An 18,618-nucleotide genomic window follows, 5' to 3' on the forward strand; every position below is an offset into this window, starting at 1 on the left:
GCTCCAATTATCCACACCTAAGTAATTTCTGCCATGATATTATGGAATGATCAGCCAAAACACACCTTTTAAAACCATTAAAGATATCAGTTAATGTACAGGTAATTCCTTAATGATCAATTACAATTTTGTTGAAAGTGTGCCAGTAGTTCATTATTTAGTAATATTTTACAAAACATACTTGGAGAGAGAGCATGAGAGAGAGAGAGAGAGAGAGAGAGAGAGAGAGAGAGAGAGAGAGAGAGAGAGAGAGAGAGAGAGAGAATTTCAAAGGAATACATATGTATTTAGTTGAGTTTAGTGAAATGTTTAGCAGAGTATAGTGAAATACTGGTATTTCACACTGACATGATAATGACGAAATCTTTACAAAGAAACACTGTTTCTTCAGCTTTTGCTGCACCTGATAATATTTCTAGAATCAATAAACGACAATTCCAATTTCCACTCAGAATTTAAAGCTATAATGATACCTTCTCTTATCAATGAAAATAATCAGATTCTTGCAAATAACTCTACACTTTTCTGTAGAAGTCTTTTAATCGGCCAAGCTATATGATATGGCTATGTAATATACCATGCTGAAAGTGTGAACGAATCGCCACAGTAATTCTATGCCATCGGCAAACCACTTCTGTCAAACACCGGTAATATCTTGTCTAGGGGAATTTTAATTTGATACGGGCTTGTGATAAGAAAAATACAATTTTTCATCTTATAAAAGGTATGTTCATGAGTGGAGTTCAAATACCTACAAACAAATTCAGATTTGAATAGCATTATTCAGACGGAAAACCTGTTTCTTTCTTTATGAGGAAATTGACCAAATTATATGAGATTGAATTAGGTCCCCGAAAACCCTTGTCTAATGACACAGGTAGTTTTCTTTTGCCCAACATTTCTTCTAGATTTGCTTTAAAATCATAAAATACTTAAAGTCGTAAAGAACATTTAGCAATTCTTCAAAGCTAATTTTCTATGACAACCAAAAAATTCAACATAGTATGTTAACACCCCCGCCAACCCTATCCTATCAAAATGGAATTTCGCCCCCATAACATTTCATTCTACATGTACTATTCACTACTTTAATAGAGTGTCGTAAGTTAAGAGTTTATACAAAAAAATGCCAAAATTTCACTGGACATTTGCTGTTCATTCTTCTCAAAGCCATGCCCTGCTGTGTTCTCTTGTTCACCGAACAGGCACATACAGCATAGCTCACACCTACAACTAGATAATGGGGGTGACAAATTCGGATGGTTTAGTCATAACTATACTAATTTGAGTCCCCCGTTTGCCCAGTCATCACATTAATGTCACCAGCATCTGACAAACCCATTCACACTGTGACCAGCGGATTGCGAATAGCATTGTGTGAGTTTCTTATACAGTGATCATAAACCTAGGCTAATTAAGGATTATTGTTGATGGCTACATCACCAGGGCATCTCTTCCAAAAGAAGAGGAAATTGATGGGTGTCATACAAATTAGCTATACGTTACATAACCATAAAAAATTCCAATTTTCCCATTAATTTCACTGTGGTATTTACCGGTATACATTTGCCACTGAAATTTTTGTATTATTAAATTAAATTTTCTTTATTTCAAATTACAAATGCTCTAAGTGTCTTTTATGCTTGGAAAAAACTTAACCAACCATCAAATGTTTATCTAAACAAATATCATTTACATTAGTCCATTCAGTACACGCATTAAAAAAGTTCACAACAATTAAAAACTTCTAATATTTCGATGGGAGTAAAAGTTAAACAAATGCAATTTACTACCGTGCATTATTCTAAATTAATTAACTTAGTCTTTATATATTATCTAACTGTTCTGATGTTATCCAGGAGGTCTTTGTTTTCCCTATCTGATGGGAACGAAAATGCATTTGCCACAGTTGTTAATGTACAATTACAAAGTTCAGAGTTAATTCATTGTGAAAAAAGAAGAAGAAAATACTCACATCAAACAAAGAGGAAAGAATATTGTAATAAAAAAAAATATCTTGTTAAAAGATAATCTATTTTAAAATCATTAAGCTGCAGAGAATGCATCAATATCCCAATGATAGAATAGTCAGTGAGAAATATAGCATTTTATGAATGAGTTATCTCCCATTATAACTGCTGAATTTCATACTATCTGAGGCCATCCCCTTGTAACAGTCAAATTTAAATCATTAAAACGAGAAAGAGCTCTTCAGGAGACATTGACTTGGTCACTTTCAACTACATTAATTTCCATTTTGCATGACAGGTGCCTCTTGCTGGTCAATAGTCTTCCTTAAACAAGCCACTGGGACATCTGCATTCAGGTGTCCAGATCTCAAATTAGCTGTTTCTTTAAACCCATTTTCCATAAATCAATGTGGCAGGTCCCAATGTGTTACAAAAACAGGTTTTTGTTAAGGAAACATTTGCAAATTATTTTGTTTTATCCCATAAGACAGACTAATTTATCAACTTCATTGAACAAATGCCTTGAAAACTTGAAGTTGGAATCAAATTGATGGCAAATGCTAAAACGGAGATGAATGCACTAAGGTATCATTTATAATGGCTTTCATTGAAAAAAGGTGAGTTCAAAAATGAACATGCAAAAACCCATGATATAAATGAAAATTACATTCAATAAGGCAGTGCCACACTGGTCACTCCAATGGGATGTGATGAGGTGATCAATGAAAGGGAACAACCTCTGCATCAGACTGAAATCTGTAAAGTCATGAACCTGTATAGAAAAAAATGTTATCTCTTTCAGAATGTGTATTGTTAAAAAAAAAATGAAGACTGAAATGAATGGAAGTTTTTCATAAAAAAATTAGGGCCAAAATTGGCATAAATTTGATAGAAGCTGGTATACGTACACCTTAGAAAATTATTTGACTCTGTAGTATTGAGGTTTGCTATATTAAACAAACATGTTGATGAACTTGGAGTTTTAGTTCACAGTTCATCAATCTTTGCCGATTACATATATTGTAAACTGATAAAATTTTAATGAGGTTGGAGTAAAGCTTATTATTTGCCAAAGTAGTGAGGACCATTAAAAAGAGTCCTTTTTTTTTTTTTTAAATAAATCACATTTTGTTGATCACAAAATGACACAAATTCATCACCGAGATTTTACTTTTAACCGCCTAAAAATATTCGTAAAATTATATATCTACCTAAGTGATACTACATTAGGCCTATGTCTATAGTATATACATTCACATTTTCATACCCTACATGATTTATTTTATCCGTAGAAAATATATTAAAACTTACGAAAAGACGCTTTTCGTCTGCACATGCTACCTTTTTCAAGTTTGCGCGGCCTCAAGACTATCACTCTCGAGTACTTCCGAAGGAAAGACGAGATCACGTAAAGAGGAATAACTCTTCAAGGTACATACGGTAGCTATGACGACATTAGCCGCCATGTTGTTTACAATGGCCGCCTGGATAACACCGTAACACAAACAGGGTTAAAAGAATTAAATTTACAACAAAAATGGCGACACAAACTCAAACTTTAAAGCGGTCCGGCTTTCAACCAGCCAGGACCCACGATTACTTATACGGTAAGTGGATATTACACGATAAATTTTAGTCGTTTTCATAGATACACGATTTTTTTTTAAACAATCTGATAAAAGAGTATATATATACCATAACACATCATGAATTGTTTTGAAATTTGAACACATATATATGTGCGTTATATCGATGCGTTTGGCGATATTTTTCAATAGCAAAACAAAAGTTTTATATACCAAAATGAGCAACAAACTGACAAAAAAGGGGGTATAAAGTATTTAAAAAATACCCAATTATACTATATTCCTCCTTTTTATATCATACTATATACCGGTACCTCCTTTTTTGTCGATGAAATTGTGTAAAAAAAAAAAAACCCAAAAACCTGTCATTAGTGTTGTTATACCTGGCTTTTGTAGTTGCCATGTTGTTGTTTTTCTTAACCAAGAAAAGTGGATCTGATGTATAGCATGTAATAAATGAAATGTTTTTCAGATCCCCATCATGTCACCTCAAGTGAAAGAGACCATGCTAGGTCAACATTCAAAGCACACACTAGCACAGACCGTGTTGTAAGTTTATGATAAATATTGGTTACTCTTTTGTACTATACATTTATTCTATGTAATAGTAAACTCAGTAGACATGGAAAATAATAATGATAGAACTGAATGTGAATTTATTATCTTTTGGATTGTATTAGGATATTTACATACTTTTAAAAAAATAGAAACGGGTGCCTTTGTACAACACAATGTTCAGTGAACTACGTCATCATCCCCGTTTTCAAATGCGTTTGGATGTCACAGATCCAGTGCCAAAGTTCATATCCAGACAGTGGAGGGGCTATGCTGATCAGGCTCGTGATGCTATGATAAGATACACAACGTAAGATAATAACCAATGTTTTTCCTTCAAATATGTTTTAAAAAATTCCTGATAATTATTATGTAAGCACTCATATCTTGATTCTGACTCTTAAATTTTGTTTTCAGTTTTAATTATGATCCAAATGTCACAGTACCACCAAAACATTATGCAAATGCAGAGGTTGGAGGAAGAAATCGATACAAGTTTTTCAAGAGACCAATTATTCCATTTTTACAACAAATACCACCTGAAGTTATGCTTGCAACAGCTAGGTATGAACAGCTAGTACTAGCATAATGTTAATTGTACTTTTACATCACATTATTCATATTTTTGAATTTCAAAGTATATTACCTGTATATATACAATTACAGGAAAGTTCAGACAGTCATTTATAATTTAGTCAACAAAAGCAACACACAAAAATAATTTTAAAGTATTACCAGTAGTGAAAAAAAAATTGTGTGAATTAAAAGGTACTTGTATTAAGATGTATATTTGTACATTATGTCGGATTTGTATTTGTACATGCAATTCCTGAGAAAAGTTTTTATTTTCATTAGGCAAGACCCCTTGGCAGGACCTGACCAGTTGCAGTTAGAGCGTCCACCCACACCTTTGACAAAAACAGTGGAGGTCCAAACAGATTACAGAGATTCAGAAGCCCAGACAGATCCTTACACCCCTGAGTATGTTGTACGACCTGGATCTGCCCCTGAGCTGCTCACTCTGGCAACTTTATCACATGGTAAACTTTTCTAATGAAAAGATGTTCCATTTCATAAATGTTCATTTCATTAATATATACATTATCAACTGTTTCAAGTTTCAACATGAATTTATTTAATAAAATCAATCATATTTCTTGGTTTAAATAAGGGGATGATAGTTTTCACAACTAAAAAGTTACGGGTGTTATAATATGTATTGACTTTGATGTTTTAGGCCGTGGGCTTCCAGCTGGTATGGCTGAGGTCGAGATGATTGAGCGTGCTCGAGCAAAGCGAGCTTGGGAGGCAACTCTTCCTCCTCTAAATGATGTCTCACAACTGGAAAAACGAAGAAAAATGATGGATGAAATGGAGAGAAAGGAATGGGCTCTCAGAGAGCAGGAAATTGAAAAGTATGACATCATCATATCAAACAAGCATTACCTTATGTACTTCTCATCATTTGTTTACATATTAGCTTTGGTAGTAATTGCATAGCTAATTTATCACATAATTTTCCGGGTTACAGATACATGTTTATATTCCTATTCCATGTAGATTTTGTGATTGGTTTTGAGTATGAAAAAATTATATATAAATAAAATTATTAAATGATGAGGAGTTAAGGAGTATCTAAAAGTACTTTTAGATATAAGTAATTACATGATGAAGTTACAATACCAAACACATTGGACATATAATTTTAATTGTAAAATCGGTCACCTCATTAACAATACTGAAATCAATTTCAGGTTACAAGAGGCTAGACTGGAAGTGCTTAAGCAGCTTCTAAAGAAGAGGGAGGAGAATCATGCAGAGTTAAATATCAAGAGGTTGGACAAATTGTGGTCCAAGAAACAGAAGGAAAAGGATGCTAAAGTGAAGAAAATTAGGAATGAACACATTAAGAGTGAGTTAGATTGCTCTCAATCAGGCCTTTCCTGGCCAGTGAAATTGTTCGCAAACTTTTTTATTTATCAATAAAAATGGGATGAGAACACACCAAAAGGACTATAAAAACTTCATATAATTAGCTTTTATAAAAACCCAAAGTAACTTGAATATAATTTGCAATAAGCAAAATTAAAAACTACTGTAATGTTTGTTTAAAATTTTGATAGCAATCAGAAAATTGACCAGAAAAAGAGGAAAGGTTGAAGGTCAAATGGAGAGAAGGGATATCATTCAAGAATATTCAAATTTTGGATCTCAGACGTATGCTCCCCTGACTCGGATAGGAATGTTTTTGGATCGCGGGTCGGAGCAGTACGTAGTGAAGAGCAGGCATCTGAGCACCTACCAGGGTCTGTTAGAGCTTGAAGCCTCACTTCCAGATTTTGTTGTAAATCCCCGTGTCAAGGCACCAAAGCCCAAAACTGTGACCAAGACTGGCTACATGAAGAGGAAGTACAGGCAGGAGCAGGAGTTAAAAGACATGCACCAGGTTAAAACTCTCTCTCTCTCTCTCTCTCTCTCTCTCTCTCTCTCTCTCTCTCTCTCTCTCTCTCTTTTGTCTGTTGTTGGTTGATAGTCAGTCTCATTTTTGAGACTGCTTACTATTTTCTTATTCCTTTTCATCAGTAGATTTACTGTTGTTACAATTTTCAACATTACCAGTACATTTAGGAAGTTATGACTTAAGTCAGAAAGGGGAAAATGTTCTGTTTGTTGATATTCTTGATCCTAATTTTCATCCACAGACGATTGTAGAGGAGAAAGAGAAGGGAGAATTGGAACCCAAGCCCCTCAGATTCCTTCAGAAGATAGAAAAGCCCATCCCAAGACCTCCTACCCCCACTGTGGATGTGCCTTCAGAGGTAAATGAGCATGATGTATCTCAGTACAAGAAAACGATTATTCATCACTTACAATTAAAGAAAGGTGGATGGGTTCAATGTTCATTTTTTTTCCATTCATTTTTCATATCCATTTTTTAAATTAGGAATCACAATAGAATATTGTGTAATATTGATAATCAAGGAAACATTGAAACATATTTGAAATATAATTGATTCACTATCATTAAAAAATTTAATCACATACTTTGCGTATCTTCTTCTTTTTCTTTGTACCAGTCCATGCTTTGTAGGTCATTTTCTTTTACCTGTATCATAAAACAGAAATTGATTATTGTGTTGCTAAAAACATCTTTGTACAAAAATGTCAAAATATACTACTGGGTAAAAGAAATAAAAAAAATTATATAGATTTGGAAATGTGAAAATATCACTGATTTTTTTTCTTTGAAGGTTTTTTTTTCAGCTAGCTAACAGTGTCATTGGTTGATATATTTTAATGCTTGATTTTTTTTGGGGTGGTACAGGTAGCTTTAGACAATTTTAAACAGTAACATTTCAAACCAAACAGGTTTTCTGTTAATCACTAATATCTTGTATTTCCAAGGACCAGGAACATGCAGTGGATAAGAGTGTATGTAAATCAAGTCATTTTTCATGCATCACACATATATATCTGCGTGGCTGATTCATATTTACCTTTACTCGCTCTCCCATTGACGACATTTTTAATCATTTGCCCAAAATCAATATCATTTCATTATGATTTTTTAAAAAATATTTAATATTTTTATTCATCGTAATCACTTTTGACGAACTTTACCCGCATGAAATTTTTCATTGAAGAAATTTGAATTTCTGAATGTTGTGAAAAAAAATAACAAAATTTATATCAAATTTATACCTTTTTCAAAGGTAAAGAGTTCAGCCTTTAAACAGTAGAGGATTAAAATAAAATACAAGTTTATGAATTTATCTTACATAGCGGTAATTTAATTGTAGCTTTTTATTAAGTAAAATTTACCTGCAATTAATCAAATTTTAATCCTGTTTAGACAGGAAAACAATGGTTGCTTCAAGAGAGAAAATTTGTATCAAATGTTTTTATTTTATTGCTTGATACAAAGAAACTAATCTAATAAGCAGTGAAAAGACAAAGTTATAATGTTGGTTTTAAGCACAGCTTTTTTTATTGTGGAAAGAATCACGCTTTTATGGAATATAGAATTTGTTTGAAAGGAAACTTACATAGGTACTTCACATGATATACAATTCAAATTTGGTTTTTGTATGTTTTTGAAAGCATCACCGCATGGCTTTCGAGTTGTAACCAACAGACAATTAAAACCAGTGACGATTGTAATCATATTTTTAAATTACAATGTATCAGCATTAACACGTATTTTGCTCTATTGTTGGTACTTAAATCCACAAATCTTAGGCTTTATGATTAATTATGCATATGAATTATGACATTTTAATATTCCCTGCTTCTGTTTTACTACAAGACCAAAATACACATAACCATGCAAATAATTGTGTTTATGAATATAATACCGTAAGTGCTGTTGTAGATTAAAATAGCCAAATAAATAAATAAAAATGGATAAAATGGAAGTAATTTTTTTTTATGGTTTATGTTGACACAGCAAGGTACGGTATATAAACAGCGTATTTATATGAAATTTTTAATTTGCTGACAACTGTAAAGTAGACATTCTATCTAATTCTTGCTTGCAATGTTTTAGGAGGAAGAAGAAAAAGAGCTTGCAGTCATATTCTTGCAACAAGTCATCCGAGGCAGAGCTATACAGAATATGGTCAGTATATACCTTTCTCTAATCTGTACAAGCATTTTCATGAATTGCAATTTAGGAAAATCTCTCTCTCTCTCTCTCTCTCTCTCTCTCTCTCTCTCTCTCTCTCTCTCTCTCTCTCTCTCTCTCTCTCTCTCTCTCATGAAATACTGCAGGAAATCCTTATCCTTGTAAAAATACTGAATATCAAGTTTGCATCCTTAACCCAGTACTTAATTTTTTTTTTCACTATTCAACTTGTCAGATTTTCGAAGGAAAAGAGAAAAGACAAGAACTCATCAAGGAGCTAAGGAGCACACATGCTCTGCAAGAAGCCGAGCAACAAATGAAGCAACAGGAAAAGCAAGCAACACTAGCTTTGCAACGCCAGCGCAGGCTGCATGAGCACAAGGTATGTTCTAGTTTGCAAATCTGCTTTCTTCATGAAATGTCACAATACAGAATTGCATGTACTTTGAACTCTAGAACTAATGTGATCATGACATAAAAAAGGTTCTAGTTATTGTATATATGTGATAGCTGTATGAAGATGCAGCATGTGAGGTTGTTAAGTTATGGTACCTGGTGTAGAGCAAATATCACCAAACACAAAAAATTCAGTTTGTAAATATAGGATATAACTTTCATTATATATCTGCATCTGCACAATTGCATCCATATTGAATAAGTAATGTATGCATACTGCAAACTGTTTACAACATTCCCAAATATACCTCTTGTTTCTTCGGTAGAGTTGGCATTGTGTAGGGTGATATATATGCACAATGTGACAACTGTATCCATCATCTAGAATATTGATTCAGAGTTTTTCTCATACAAAACATTCTTGCAATTCAACATGTCCAAAACCCATTCCATTTATTATTCATGAATCAAGAGTTTACATTTTTGCCAGTAGAAGCTGGCCAGATGAAGGAATCTTGATTAACAAGGCCAATGCATAATTAATTACATACAAAAAAGGATAAATCTTTGACTATGTTCTGATTAAATGAAGTTGTATATTTTCCTGGACGTTTTGTTTTAGAGGAATTGTTAGTGTGCTAGTTGACAGGTAATTTTAGGATTAAGTGACTGAATATTTACCCTAACTTATGTACTCTTTCTTTAGCAAATTTGTATTATTTTATAATTTTCTTCATTCACACCAAAAAAAATCCCAACACTTAGCAATAAATTGGCCTCAAAAAAGTATCTTCATTGCAAACATAGGAAAAACAGGCTTTTTTAATTATTTAATATGCAAACGAAAGAAAAACAGACTTACTTTAATAATTCTTTTCTGCAGGAATTATTGGTGGACGAGGCAATGAGCCAGTTAGAGGGCTCCTCATTGGCCGACACCATGGACTTCCTCAGTAAGGAGCTGGTCCGTCTACAGGAGGAGAGGAGGATCCACGCCTTCTCCATGCTGGCAGAGCGCCAGAGGAGGATCAGGGAGGCAGAGGAGAGCGGCAGGAGGCAAGTGGAGGAACGTCGCCGACGCGAGGAGGATGAAGTCTTCAAACAGGTCAGTTCTCAATGTGTCAGTTGTGGTACTTCATGATATATTGTCAAAGGAAAGATGACCAAGTTTCCAAATATTGATTGTAGAAGGATATTGAAATTGTTTTTCTAGAAAACTTCTTGAATACATTTATTACTCTCCCAAAGGCAAAACCGTAGTTCTACTTAAAAATTAGGTTGACAAGCCTGAATTTCCCTTGATCAAGTTATAGTTCTGCAGCTACACTCTCCCTAGACAAAAATCTGTCAAAAATGTTGCAAAGCAAAACTCCATCACTCATTCAAGTTAAGAATGTGTAACCAACTGTTCCGGCCAAGAAAATTATGAGAAAGTGAACAAAAGTATATGAGGGTATTTTGTGCTACAGGTGGTGAAGGTCCACCAGCGCTCAGTAGACACCTATCTAGAAGACATCATCCTGGGATCTATAGACAAGACCGCTGATGAGCAGGCTAGAGGCGAGATCATGGACCAGGCAGAGAAGATCAATGATGTAGCCTATGAAATAGAAGAGAGGTAAACTAAAGAACATACAGAAATACATTACATTAAATCTGTAAATTCTATGGTAAAAGAGTGCTTGATGTCTATATGAGAGGGAACATGTAATGAAGAAATCATATACTACTAGACTTGAAGAAAAAGAGATAAAATGCGGGTGGAAAAATTGGTCAATTTTATACATATGTCATAAAGAAGCAATGTTTGAAATCAGTAGTGCTCAAAGAATATACATGTACCTACTTTTCTTAGAGGCCTTGAGTTCTTGGACCAATGAGAACTAATTAAACTTAAAATATCTCTCTGCAGAAGTGAAAAATGGACTTTATTTGGATTTTAAAAATCTTTTTTTGCAGCCGAACTCAGCTCCAGTCAGAAGAAATTGTTGCAGATCTTGTTCATTGCTTTTTATTGCCTGAAGTTCAGAAGACCACAATGCGAGAAAAAGGTACATAGTTTATATTTTTTTGGTCCATAGAAAATCAGTGAAAAATGTGTATTTCTTTAACAGATTCATGAAATATGAAAACTTACACATATGTTTAACATAATATTTCTGAATTCTTTTCAGTGAGAAGAGACCAGAGGAAGTATCTTTTGGCTGCACATAAAGAAATTCACAAAGAAGGGGAAGAGATCTTATCCATGCATGCTAAACCTGTTAAACCAGAGTCAAGCAAAGAAGGTTCCTCATGAACTCTGATTCTGTGACTGCCCTTACACATCAACTTTAAAATGAACATCACATCTCAGTGCTTGAAATAATTAATATCCCCACAAAGGAGTGTTTTGTGTTAATTCAGATCTTCAGACACCTTTGAAAGACGTCTACTTTTCACTCCCAATTTATTTTTGTGATATATTTTCTGAATTGAAAGTTCCTTTAATTGCACCTTGGTAGAAAAAGAATGTAAGCTAGACCTACCATCAATCATGTTTTATACAAATAAGACCTTGGGCTGTTTCTGTGATAAATTTTTCTTTAATAAATGCACACTTTTAGTGTGCATGTGTAACATATGTATATTTTGTAGTAAGAATTGAATATGTGAAGAGATATATGTATTGTATGAACCTGTTTAACTTATGTTTTCAATAAAAAAAAATGTTAAAAAAAAAAAAAGCCTTCTATACGTAAAGCAATTTCTGACTTACCTAAGTCAAAATTTCAACCAGTCATAAAATAATGGTTTATCATAAATTGACGACAAAAATTTGTAATTAACAACATTATATCAAGACACTTTTAATAGCATTTCAATTTTGTCAGTGTTTTCAATCAAGAGACATTAAGACGGCTAACAATTTCTGACTTAAGTCTTAGTTTGCTTCATGATTCTGGGGCCAGTACTTGGAATCCCATACACCGATACAGGTACCAAAACCTTGCCAATTTTTAATTACAGGCAGACACAACTATTATATGTACCGGTATATCCTGAGTAAAAAAAAATACCTGATTATGATTGACAAAAGAAAATTTTCATGATTTCTTCTTTTTTATTGTTTGTTTTTCTTCATTAACAAAACAATGTACTTAAAAGTACAAAAATGGAGGAAAATACAGTGTATGAAAGCTAAGCACCATATGTCGCACATCCAAAGCCCGGAATCTATGGGAACAAACAATCTAATGTCCAGTAAAGACTAAAATGCTGACAATTTTTTAAGACCTGCATTCTTAAACACTAACCTAAATCTGTTTATGTTACTTAAATTAACAATGCATACATTAATTCACTGTACAAAACACTGAACATACAAAAAAAATCAAGTTAACTTGAGCTTAAATAGACCAATGGTAAACCAGGCAGACTAGAACAAATATGTTGAAGCGTTTCATTTAGAATTCATTAAAATGAATGTTTACCCACCTGTTTCCTCTAGAAACGTGTACAAGTATTTAAATCAAAGGACCATGATTTATGAGTTAGTTAATATGACAATAATGTATATCTTTTTATGGTAATGATCTAAATTTCCTTATTTTTGCACAGTAAATGTATATCACATAAATTCAATCAAAACAATGTTAGCGAAATGTATTTTGTACTAACTCATAACATAAAATTCATATATGTACCACCCTTTGCCTGATTTTCCATTGACATATCCTTGCAAATTTGATGACAAAGAATATTCTCAATTGCTTTTTTAGAACACATTTTGTTCATATTCAAAAAATTGAATCTTTTTCTTTCATAATAAAAAATTTACACAAATATTTTTTGATTAAATATCTTGATAACAAAGAACACAACCAGAAAACTTATTAAGTCCATACAACAAGCATTGTAAACAGGAATTTTTTTTACAAATAATCATCAACACTTATGCAATATTCTTAACAAGTATATCTTACAAAAGCTAAAATTTCATGAAAAACCAACAATTCAACAGGATTTATATTACTTCTCATGCGTTCAAATTGTCATGCTGGAAAAATAACACAGAACAAATGTACAATATAATTATATGCTTGTTTTAGAACAACATAAAAATAATGTTTCCTATCAAGAGAGTTTGACAAATTTGAGACTTTTTGTAAGCACAGACCGAGAATACAGGTCTCAACACTATGATTCTTAAAATGAAACATAAAAAAAATTCTTTTTCACAAAATTTGAAATTAATCTGAGTAAAAAACAAATAAAAGCTTCTTTGGTTACTGAAGTTCCCATTTGTTTAAATATCAAATGTAAATAATACATTAATAACGTGCACAGAGAAATCTTCTCCTTATGTTATAGTTTTGCCCTATTTGCCTATATTGTCAGTTTATGGATGAAATTAGAATTTACTTTCCTTACTTCAAGATAATTTGTAGACATAAAATGATTGTTGATATATCGACTAAAAGAATAAAACAAGTTGTATGAAAGAACATTTTATCGCTTACGTTCAATCACAACGATAAGTAACAAAAAGCCACTACACCAGTGTCCTTAATTTTTATATATACAGCATAATAATGCAAAAGTAATCATCTCTGCTTTGCAGAATAAAAAAAGTCTACAGTGGCTTTTGCTGCCTCGCCCTGGATTTGGCACCTCCTGGGAAATCCTTGATTCATCTCCTTTCAGCAGCCAGATAAATACATGTCACAGAACATACCACATCTGAAGAAATTTGGCTAACAATAAAATGAAGGAAGATATCTTAATTATTTCTCTATATTTTACAGAGATGGATCCATAACTGATTAGTTTTATGACCTGCCTCTTCTATTTTTGGAAACCATTTCTTTTGGCACGTAACAAAATATATTAAACCAAGCATTGACAGACTTTGGCCTAAAAATTTTATCTGGCATTATCTTAAATACCGGTCCCATCTCAGCAGTGAAACTCTCAGTCTTCACACTTGGGCGAACAATAACATTTGTCTTTGGCAGCATAACACTCCTCATTCCCCCACCTCCCCCTGTCAGTGAGGGTCTGTCTCACTAGAGGATGAGTCTGTTGGCTCTCTGTGGCTGGATAATGAAATGCTGTCTTGGCTGTGTTTGCTATCATCAGCTGCCTCTTGCTCACAGTGAGATGGCACTGAAAATGTAGTTAGTGAATGATGTCAAGAGATGGCACTAATATTGTAGTTAGACAAGTCAATGGTAATCATAGCAACTATAAATTTTGACTATTATATACAACATTATCAATAATCATTACTTAGGAGAGGGGCATTCATAGTTTTGTTTAAAACTTGTGCCCAAACCTTTTCTTATTAACATCTAAACAACATACAAATGAAAACAAACAACACATCAAATTTCCATGACCAAGTTTTTCTTTTCAAGTACATTTAAAGGAAGAAAACATTAGAAATATTTAAAAGTTGAAGTTCTTTCAGCACATTAACAACACACAGTTGTGTTTTGATGTACAAAACATACAGAACTGTTGATTGTTAAGATTGCTGAATTAGAGATTATGATTTATGCCATAAGAAATCAAGTCCAACAAACTCACTTGTAACGATGGGTATGACAATGGGCTGAGTCTGCACTGTGTCAGTGACAGAGGTGGCGGCCTCCGACTTGACCGCAGACTGTAGACCCGAGGGTAACTGAGGCTGAATGTTGGCTATACTCTCTGGCCAGAACCTCTGTAAGGGACGATTCTGTGGCTTGGACTTGGCCTTCTTTGTAGGTTCAGGATTACTGGCATCCAACATTGGCTGTAGAATTCTTCTTCTGGCATTGATAAACCTAAGAAACACAGTGCACAAAGTCATAAGACTATGCATGTGAAATGACAGCATCTAAACATAAATTCTAACAATATATGCAATTTTCCATTTTTGGAGTTCAGATTTCTCTTTCTTCCCTTTGCCAATTACAAGTTAGTAAGATAAATTCCTCTTAATTCACATCCCTTCCCCCAAATGCAAAACAAGATGAATATAGAAGCAACAAGAGTTCTCACCAGTTGTTGACTTGTAACAATGTCAGATTTGTCTGATTGGCTATCTGCCTTTTTTCGTCTTCTGTAGGGTATGGATGCTGTACAAAAATAGAGCATACGTTTGTTTTATCAAGACAAAATGTTGACACAAACATATTGTATTTCAAATAAATGGACTGTTTCCCCCTATAATTGTAATAAACTTGTTTAATAGATATATAGAAACTATTATATAGATTTAAAAAGTGTTTCTAATTGTGTTTTTTTAATTTTAGTGAAATTAAAAAAAACTGCAAAAAGCAAAATATTACACAAAGAAAAAATGTTATAAAAAGATGTAAGCTCAATGAGGCTACATAAACAAAAACTTACCACAATGTGTTGAAAAAGCCAAGATTTCATGACCTGAGTTGCATGCTTTGGAAGCACTCCTCTTTTACTTTTCTTTTTCCCCAGTGGATCATCATCATCAGAGTCTATGCACAAAACATTTTCAATTTAATTTCTACTTACTCAGGACTAAGAATTCTTCTTTATAGAATGACAAATCAAACATTTTGAAGATATAAAAAAAATTTATGATAAAATAAAAGAGAGAACAAGAAAAGAGAAAACGCTTTTCTGGCCTCAGTTACCTAATGCTGCAGCAGCTTGGGCAGACTGACTGCTGACTAACCCCAGGGGATTCAGAGAAGAGCTTCCCCCTATCACTGCACTGGAGACAATGGGACTTTGTAAAGGTGTGCTTTGTATCTGAAATTTACACCAAAATTTGCATTGTCTGTCAAACTACCCAAATGCATTTAAAATTAAAATAATTTTAAAAAAAATTAAATTACTATTAAATAATCCACAATGTTTTTTTGAATTTTGTCAGTATTTCAATCAAGAATTTAGAAATGTGGATATTGAAAATCCAAACCCAACTGCCACTGACTAAATCAATCTGAATACCTGAATTGGCTGAGCCACCAGCCCTTGTGGAGTCTGCACCATCTGATACACCTGATTCAACGTGGCTGCTGCTGATTGCTGCTGAATCACCATACCTGTACTGGTCACCACACCTGCCGTCCCTGAAACCTGACCCCCACTTAGGGGTGGGGAGGAACCATGTTCACTGAAATCATCAAAGTCTGTGTCCACACGCAGAAGCTGTTCACTTTGGAGTTTGCCTTTCAGGCAGTTTATGTATCTGTTACAGAAGTCTTTGCATAACTCATTCACTTTTTCCAGTTCCAATAAATGAATCCGTAATACTTGTATTGATTTAACCATCTGTAAGAAAGTATATAGAAGTCAATTAGTATCAGAAATATTTGTTTAACTAGTGAAAATAAGAGAATAAGGGAAATAACTCTCAAAATAAATTAGCACAATGAGTAAACTCTTGAAAAGATTCACCAACCAAATTGTCCAGTTCTGTATCTTCGCTGAAGAAAGGCTTTCTTTCCTTTTCCTGGCGCTGAACAAATGTCTGAATGTCTACATCAAAGCTGTCAGAACTGGGACAATCCGATGTTTGGGAGGCTTGTTCACATTTCACAAACAGCAGCTCCATTAAAGGGAAGAGAGGATGTCTAGGGAAAAAAAAATCAAAAATGATTTAAAGCATCTCATGCAACCAAATACCGCTGAACTTTGTATTTAAAAACATTCTGTTGTATGAAATTTTCAAACTTACAAAGAATACATTTCAATTTTTTTGATTTTTAAGAAAAAAAAATTAAGAAGAATGACTTTAACACTATAAGAATATTTTCTTCTTTTTTTCAAATGCTTTCTGCAATTTTTCTGATTATTTAAACAGAACATGTGCAAAATTTGACAAATTTTCACAAAATGGTTCAATTTTTTTTTATCTGGACACAATACGACAAAAAGAATGTAAAAATCAATTAAATACAGTAATTCAGAATTTTGAAAGGGTGAAACTTCTGATCACATCTTCAAAATATTAACTCAATGAAATTGTATATGATTTTTACCAATGAAGTGATCCAGCAATATACAAACAATATCTTACCCGTAGATCTTCTTCTTTTCATCTTCATACTGTGCATCATTGATTTCCTGTATTGTAATGGTCCCCATGGATTCCACTGAACTGCAGAAAGTAATATACAGAATACTAAAGTTTAAACAAAATTATTTTACTAACATATTCTTTTAAATTTTTCATCAATATTAAATGATGCAGTTTGTAAATCGATAAAATCAAATTTTAAAAGAAATCAATTTTAAAGGACTTAATTCATTTAAATATTACTTTACTAGTAGTATACTCCTCCTTCGAACCTTACCTGTGAACTTCTGAGGGAGCCCCATTGCCCCCTTTATTGAGCAACTTGGATTCTGTGTATGTGGGAGGGAGGCCCTGGACCACGGACATTTTTAACAATTAAAATGTGAAGCAATTAATGCTCCAGTCCTGAATATGGCACCATTTGAATTCTAAAAATCAAATAAGAGAATCATCTATATATTGTTTGATATGATAAACACACATACATTTCACTTATAATCATATAAAGGACGGATAATATGACACGTAATGTGTTTTAAACTAAAGTAGTATGTAGACATACATTGCCTTTCGCTCAACACGTAATCTTCGATTTTTTCAAGTACATTGCGAGTGCATTTTAATTAACTAAGACCATATATTTATTCAAATGGTTAACTTTATCATGAAAACCTTTAAAATAGCATTGCAATATGACAACACATTCGACGAAGGACTGATGCAGTTCGAGCCAACTGACGACAAATTGGGGCAGTGCCAAACGCCAGAATGTAAATTTTGTTGAAAATAGGTCAATTTGCAAACAATCATGTACATAAAAAATATTTCAGTTTGAATCTTGAAATGCTTGTTATTATACTATTTGTTGCTAATTTATTTAAAATCCCAATCAACTGATTAGAGGCAAATCAATGTAAACATTGTAACGTTTGACAAGCAATCTGGCAGTTAATTGACAGCCTACCTCGTATAAAGACACTGTCACTCACCGTCAAAATGGCGCCCATCAATTTACACTGGCCCACCCTATCACGTGATCAAGTACGTCACAATAGAGCAGGTGCCCCGATTTCTGTGAGGCTCCCAAGGGGAAAACAATAATTCATTTATGGCTGGCCAATATTATATAAGTATAACTATATTAAGGCTAAAAAAAAACCCAAAAAACAAAACAAACAAAAAGCCCATCAAGAACAATCACAATAAAACATCACTAAGCAAAGAAAAAACACCGATCGAAAATTATTCTACATATCAGTGGTGGCATGTACATGTAGCATCGGGGGGGGGGGGGGGGGACCTGCCCCCTTTATTTTCTAAATAAGACGTTCTGAATCTGCTACCGCTCCTCAAACTATTTTTGAGACGCGGTAGTGGATTCAGAACGTCTTATTTTAATTAGATTGTTCTCGGAGGAAACACTTTTCTTAAAATCACATATAAATAGTTGAATAA

General features: G+C 33.3%; 3 protein-coding genes across 5 annotated transcripts in view; 1 reads left to right on the forward strand and 2 right to left on the reverse strand.

Annotated features, from left to right (window-relative positions):
- LOC105328290 (hemicentin-1) overlaps nucleotides 1-2,700 on the reverse strand; it is a 51,747-nt gene extending 49,047 nt beyond the window's left edge. Inside the window, exon 1 of the mRNA XM_066075858.1 lies at nucleotides 2,638-2,700. The gene's annotated coding sequence lies outside the window, so the exon portion shown is untranslated. The remainder of the gene's footprint in view (nucleotides 1-2,637) is intronic.
- A 717-nt stretch (nucleotides 2,701-3,417) lies between these two features.
- LOC105328340 (cilia- and flagella-associated protein 91) lies at nucleotides 3,418-13,044 on the forward strand. 2 transcript variants are annotated; one of them, XM_011429155.4, is made up of 16 exons: nucleotides 3,418-3,577; nucleotides 4,029-4,105; nucleotides 4,264-4,421; nucleotides 4,529-4,675; nucleotides 4,967-5,151; nucleotides 5,349-5,526; nucleotides 5,866-6,023; nucleotides 6,235-6,557; nucleotides 6,814-6,930; nucleotides 7,517-7,543; nucleotides 8,658-8,729; nucleotides 8,971-9,117; nucleotides 10,015-10,236; nucleotides 10,601-10,749; nucleotides 11,091-11,182; nucleotides 11,306-13,044. In XM_011429155.4, exons 1-16 carry the CDS (start codon nucleotides 3,508-3,510, stop codon nucleotides 11,428-11,430), a joined length of 2,247 nt encoding a protein of 748 aa, XP_011427457.1. In that variant the 5' UTR covers nucleotides 3,418-3,507; the 3' UTR covers nucleotides 11,431-13,044. The 2 variants fall into 2 exon arrangements, with proteins under 2 accessions (XP_011427457.1, XP_011427467.1); XM_011429165.4 differs by lacking the exon at nucleotides 7,517-7,543.
- Nucleotides 12,215-18,216, reverse strand: LOC105328345 (homeobox protein PKNOX2). 2 transcript variants are annotated; one of them, XM_011429189.4, is made up of 10 exons: nucleotides 18,153-18,216; nucleotides 17,441-17,591; nucleotides 17,164-17,244; nucleotides 16,546-16,717; nucleotides 16,092-16,415; nucleotides 15,773-15,890; nucleotides 15,510-15,613; nucleotides 15,159-15,235; nucleotides 14,703-14,941; nucleotides 12,215-14,279 (listed from the first exon to the last, which is right to left on the reverse strand). In XM_011429189.4, the coding sequence occupies exons 2-10, from the start codon at nucleotides 17,527-17,529 to the stop codon at nucleotides 14,161-14,163; spliced, it is 1,323 nt and encodes a 440-aa protein (XP_011427491.2). In that variant the 5' UTR covers nucleotides 17,530-17,591; nucleotides 18,153-18,216; the 3' UTR covers nucleotides 12,215-14,160. The 2 variants fall into 2 exon arrangements, with proteins under 2 accessions (XP_011427491.2, XP_011427482.2); XM_011429180.4 differs by having other exon boundaries at nucleotides 18,128-18,204.
- Between the last annotated feature and the right edge of the window lie 402 nt (nucleotides 18,217-18,618).

This window comes from Magallana gigas, chromosome 2, assembly GCF_963853765.1.
Source record: "Magallana gigas chromosome 2, xbMagGiga1.1, whole genome shotgun sequence".
NCBI classification, from domain to species: domain Eukaryota; kingdom Metazoa; phylum Mollusca; class Bivalvia; order Ostreida; family Ostreidae; genus Magallana; species Magallana gigas.

Bases quoted from the DNA above. Each gene is read 5' to 3' on its own strand.
- LOC105328340 (XM_011429155.4), top strand. From the start codon at position 3,508: ATGGCGACACAAACTCAAACTTTAAAGCGGTCCGGCTTTCAACCAGCC. The intron at 4,106-4,263 runs GTAAGTTTATGA...TTAAAAAAATAG, and splicing joins ACACTAGCACAGACCGTGTT to AAACGGGTGCCTTTGTACAA. The intron at 4,676-4,966 runs GTATGAACAGCT...TATTTTCATTAG, and splicing joins GTTATGCTTGCAACAGCTAG to GCAAGACCCCTTGGCAGGAC.
- LOC105328345 (XM_011429189.4), bottom strand. From the start codon at position 17,529: ATGTCCGTGGTCCAGGGCCTCCCTCCCACATACACAGAATCCAAGTTG. The intron at 16,416-16,545 runs GTTGGTGAATCT...ACTTTCTTACAG, and splicing joins ATACAGAACTGGACAATTTG to ATGGTTAAATCAATACAAGT. The intron at 15,236-15,509 runs GTAAGTTTTTGT...ATTTTTGTACAG, and splicing joins GGCTTTTTCAACACATTGTG to CATCCATACCCTACAGAAGA.